Source organism: Mus caroli, chromosome 10 (genome assembly GCF_900094665.2).
Source record: "Mus caroli chromosome 10, CAROLI_EIJ_v1.1, whole genome shotgun sequence".
In the NCBI taxonomy this organism is placed as follows: Eukaryota; Metazoa; Chordata; class Mammalia; order Rodentia; family Muridae; genus Mus; species Mus caroli.
In genome coordinates this window covers 35,818,723-35,824,205 of record NC_034579.1, presented here as the reverse complement: position 1 = coordinate 35,824,205, position 5,483 = coordinate 35,818,723, and the positions used below count along the sequence as shown (strand labels likewise).

Sequence of the window (5,483 nt, the reverse complement as noted above, 5' to 3'; positions counted from 1 at the left end):
TTTCAAACTGCTGATTAGTAATGAACATAAAACTAATCCCACTACCAAATCACAGGAGACTTGAATGTTAGTGTAAAGCCAGGAATCTGAACCAGACTCTTAACCCAAGAAAATCAATAAATAAAACCTATCATGGTTTGTCTTACATGTGATATAGTGGCCTGAACATGTGATATAATGGTCTGAAAATATATTTTCATATTCTAAGTGGTTTTTTGTTGGTTGATTTGTTTTGTTTTGTTGGCTTTTTTGAAACAGGGCTTCTCTGTGTAGCCGTGGCTGGCCTGGAACTCCATCTGTAGACCAGGCTAGCCTCCAACTCAGAGATCCACCTATGCCTGCCTCTAGCTCTAAGTGTTTTGGTTTTTTGTTTTGTTTTGTTTTAATTCTACTTTGAAAATACAAAAACTGACCTTATTTTATGTATTCTACTTTACCAATTTCACTCATAGAATAAGTGTATTTTAATCAACATCCTTATTATATAGTGAGAACGAAGAAGCGGAAACTGTTACTGTTGTAATGGGATTAGATGGGTCTAGTCTATGTGACTCAGAAGCAGAATTGTTAAATTTCTCAAAGATTCAGGGCAAATGAAAATATTTTAAGATATTTTTAATGAAAACTTTGTGTATTCTAGATGACGTGTATCACAACGTTAGCACAGTCCCTGGGGATACGGGAAAATCCAACCCAACAATGGAACCACAGTGTCCAAATGACAGCACTGGATTTGCTTTCCCCAAACAGCCCTGTGAAGGGTCCCACTGGAATATCAATTTAATCAGGAGAGTGCATATGCCAAAAACAAAGTGCAAGTCAGTTACAGTACCCTCCAGCCCCTGGTGTGCACTCGAGGATGTGGTAATTAAAAGAAACAGCTCAGACAACTGAGTAGCTTGGCCTAGACAGGTCTACCTGCAATAGCGATTAACCATCATCCTTGAGACCTGGACACGACCTGTAACTTTCCAGGTACTGCGTATGAGACACTTGGTACGACTGTGCTCTGGCTTTCTTCTTAGAAAAGTAGCTCGAGCACTGCTTACTTTGATGCGGGAGCACCTCACCAACATTATCAAATCACAGCACTGGGAAGGAGGAGCCCCAAGGAGCACTTTAAATCTGAGGTACGGTGATAATCGGCTTATCAAAAATGCCCCATCACAATCCTAAAGTCTCCCTTTTGTATAGTCTGACAATCGTTTGCGTCTAAGTTACAGAACCTAAGAGAAAGGAATTCCTTCCAGAAAGGAGAGAGGGTGACAACTGGCTTTAAACTCACCATTCCCAGGCCTGAAGTTTGGTTCCACCCGGCCAGCTCTTAGACCACCGGCCCGAAGGGGACATTCTCGATGCTTTATCAACTTGTCTTTTACTGATATAACAATCCATAAAGACTTCCCAAGAGATTCCTATAGATCCCCTCAACTAAGAAAACGGTAGTCCAGGCTCAAGCCTGTCACTCCGTTTTCTGTTCTTGGTGGTCTAGGTTCTCAATAAACACTACCAAAGCTCACAGCCATTTGAAAGAGGCTGAGAACTGGAGGATACTAATACTCAAGATTTCTTCCTGAAGAAAAGAGAAATGGACCAGGTTTGGTGGCATACGCCTTTAATGACAGTACCTGAGAAGCAGAGGCAGGCGAATCTCTCCGTTCCAGGCCAAGCAGGGCGCACAAGATACCCTATCTTAAAGGGGGTTGGGGGGAATAAGATAGCCAAGATATATCTTATACCTAAGATAGCCAAGAGGCAGGAAAGGTAAGCAACCAGAGAACACTTAAATCTTGTAATATACAATTTATCTCTCTCCAGGGTCCACCTTCAGAGTGCTGAATTCAGAATATTAAAATGTGGGAATCGGGAGCAGGATCGGGAAGTCCCCAGGTAAACATCAGAGATGTAGGATGGGTTGGCAAGGAAGTCAGACCCGAGGGGCCAGCCAGAACCCCAAGCGCTGGGCCACCAGACAGGAGGCGCCCCCGTGAGCTTTCAAACCGCCGCCCCGGGAAGGCGCTGCGCCGATTGGAAGTTCCACCACGACCGTCACCAGCACAGGGCCAAACCGGTAACTCTTCAGCCAAGCCCTCCGGAGGGTCCCCCGGGACCAGACCCCTAAACTCCACCTCCAGGCGCGGTCTCCACCCGGTCCCGCCGCCCGCTGTTAATCACGCAGCCGCGACTCCAGGCAGGACCGACGCCCCCGACGGGGCTGCGCCGTACGACTTCGAGGGGCGCGACCGGCCAGCGGGGGGCGGCAGCACCAGTGCCTCCGAGTTAGCCCCGGGACGTCGCTCTGAGACCCACGCCGCCTCGTCCCGGGAGCTCCGACCCACCCAGCCCTCCGGGGCTCCGCAGCGGAGGGGACGGGACGAGCCCACTCCCCGCTCGCGCTCTTACCCATCTTTCCGCCTCGCCTTGTAGACATGCCCGTAGGTGCCGCGTCCCACTTTGCACCCTTCGTACTCAAACAGATCCTCCACCCGCTCCCGCTCCGCCGCCAGCTTCGCCTTGAAATCATAATCCATTGTCTGCTTCCCCCATAGAGAAACCGGGACGCGGGGGCCGCCGCCACTCAGTCCCTCCTCCGCCGCCGCCGCTCCACTTCTCCAACAGCCGTCGCTCGGGCGCGCGCGCGCCGCCCGCCGCTCCGCGGTCCGCCTTCAGCAAGGGACTCCTCGGCGGCCGCGGCAGCCACCTCCTCCGCCTCCTCCTCCTCCGCGGCGGCGGCGGCGGCTCCCGCAGGCATCCACAGTCCCGCCTCCTCCCTTCATTTCCTTGTTTTGGAACCTGGTGGGCCGCGCCGCGGCTTTCTCGAACTCATTAAGGAACCAAGCAGCCCGCCCCAAGGTCTCAAGCCATTCTGGGAAATGTAGTTCAAGTGGGCTCGTGAGTTGTGCTACCTCCTCGGGAGCGGGGAATACAGTTCCCAGAGTTCCTGGGGCCTTTTGGGCCACGCCTCCACAAGGCATGTACGCCTGCGCACTGCCGCCGCCCCACCCCCTCAGGTAGCGCGCGACTGCTGTTCCTGTAAACTGTAGCGCAAAGTTGCAGCGGGATTTTTTGCGAGCCTGTGGGAGCTGGCGGGAAGGACACCTTTGCTGAGCTAGGAAGTAGATACCCGGCCCTGACTGTCATTAGGCTAGAAAAGCGGGAAGCACCTCACGAGAGCCTTGCTCTGGAGCTTATTCCGGCGCATCCGGAGCTTAGGACTGGGGTTCAGACAGTTGTACTACACATTGTTTGTTTTCTTGGGCAATTGATCCTCTGGTTGCCCCGCCCCTTGCCTCGGCTTATTGGCAGAGACTGAAGAGTGACGTCCGCTTTAGTGCCTGGGTATCTCCGGCTTTGGCTTTTTTCCCGCTCTTGATTGGTAATTGGATGTGCTCGGTTCTTCCTGATAGGTTAATCTTCTTTCTTTACGATGCAAAAACGGTATTTCAAAACCTGAAGATTCAGCGGTTTCCCAGCTCTTGCTAGGGGGAACCGTGTAACTTCTACGGCCCACAGCCAATCATCTTTTTCTTGGCGCTCTAGTCGGTTTTATCCTAGCATATGCGGGTGCGGTAGCCTAGCTTTAGCCATCTGTCTGAGAACAATTAAAGCGCTTGGAAGATTGCAAAAATGCAGCGTTTTAAAAACAATCGTTTTTGCTGGGTAGTAAAGCGTGTTTTACAGTAATGGCGAGGCTCACCTAGGGGTTTAAGGTATTTATCTTGCTCGTGACGTTGATTCGTTATGGTGTCTGAGGCTCAGAACCCATCACCTCAAAGTAGGACTGTGAGACCCTAGCAAGTGCCTTACTAAAAATGTGACCCTCTGCATATTGATTGCTTTTAAACGAAAAGAAATTGAGATCCATTCGACACGCGCATTTCAGCTCTCTTCCACTACCTAAAATACAAGGCAGCATTTTTAATAACAAGATTAAATTTATAAGGGAAATTTGATAAGGTATCTGTGTCAAAAAGGCAGCTAAGCTATCCATAGACAACATTATTGCTGGGGAGACCATCTAAACAAAGAATCGACTTGTTATTTCCTCTTTATTTCCTTCCCTCTCCTTCATTTGTCTCCAATACCTACTAAAACTTCCAATTCTTGTTCCTCCTTGTATGTCATGAGCTTCAATCATCAGGCCTTTCGATTTCATTGTGTAGGACTCCCGTGCGTACATCTATAATATGAACTGTAAGGCACAAGGCACAGTGATAAAATCGGCAGGATAACTGTTAGGCTAGGTGGGTAGCCTTCATGAAGAAAGCACCGTGAACTTAAATGTAAAGAATGAATAGGGCCTTGAAGAAGTAAAAGAACATAGATCATAAAGCTGCAGGCAGGACAGCCGGCACCCCGGTCACAAAATGATACATTAGGAGAAAGCAACCAGTTTGAGCCCTGCAAGATTAAGCTAGAAAGAAGAAATGGATAAGACAAGCAAATAAGGAGGTATCAAACTGTGAGTCATGCTCATAGGTTTTATGTTTCATTGTTTTGTAAGTAGTAAGTCCTTCACCTTCACGGGCTGGAGAGATGGCTCAGTGGTTAAGAGCACTAGCTGAAAGTCCTGAGTTCAAATCCCAGCAACCACATGGTGGCTCACAACCATCCGTAATGAGATCTGACGCCCTCTTCTGGTGAGTCTGAAGACAGCTACATGTACTTAGATAAAACAATAAGTAAATCTTTAGGCCAGACTAAGCAGGGCTGGAGCAAGCAGGGTCAGCCGGAGGGAGCAGAGGTCCTGAATTCAAATTCCCGGCAACCACATGATGGGTACAGTGCTCATACACATTAAATAAATAAATCATCAGTACAGCTACAATTCGCTCATATACATTAAATAAATAAATAAATCTATTTTTAAAAGTTTGTCAGTCTGTTTCAGGGTCACACTAACCCATCAAACGCAGGCTCCTCCTGCCTAAGCCTCAAAGCTCTGCAGTTACAAGTAGGTGCCACTACACTGCTTATCAAACACATTTGAGCTAAGAAGAAATATAATCAGTCTGTGTATTTAAAAAAAAAATCCTTCTGCTTGGGAGGCAGAGGCAGGCGGATTTCTGAGTTCAAGGCCAGCCTGGTCTACAGAGTGAGTTCCAGGGCTACACAGAGAAACTCTGTCTCGAAAAACCAAAAAAAGAAAAAAGAAAAAGAAAAAGTCCTCTGACAATATTGTTCAGGACACAATAAGGGGAAGTACCAATGAAGGAGCTACTGCTTTAACACTGGTAAAAAACAAAAAACACAACCCATGGAATAGCAGTGTTCATTATGAGGGAGAGGCAAGTGTAGGGAATTGTTTAGAACTCAAATTCAACAGAACTTGGTGGTTAATTACGTGTAGAGTCCATGGAAAGGGGATGTTCCAACATGGCCTCAATGTTTAGAACTTCACCAATGAGATAGAACCTTGGACAAACCAGGGAATCCAGGACTGGGAGCAATACTTTTTTTTTTTTTTTTTTTTTGGTTTTTCC

At 47.9% G+C, this 5,483-nt stretch overlaps 1 protein-coding gene across 2 annotated transcripts in view; it reads right to left on the bottom strand.

The window, feature by feature from the left end:
- The window catches only part of Cdk19 (cyclin dependent kinase 19), a 139,852-nt gene extending 135,923 nt beyond the window's left edge, over positions 1-3,929 (bottom strand). The window contains exon 1 of one of the 2 annotated variants that reach the window (XM_021173711.2): positions 2,404-3,929. In XM_021173711.2, the coding sequence (XP_021029370.1) occupies positions 2,404-2,531 (128 nt within the window). In that variant the 5' untranslated portion in view covers positions 2,532-3,929. The remainder of the gene's footprint in view (positions 1-2,403) is intronic. The other variant, XM_021173712.2, reaches the window with a different exon arrangement.
- Positions 3,930-5,483: the final 1,554 nt, after the last annotated feature.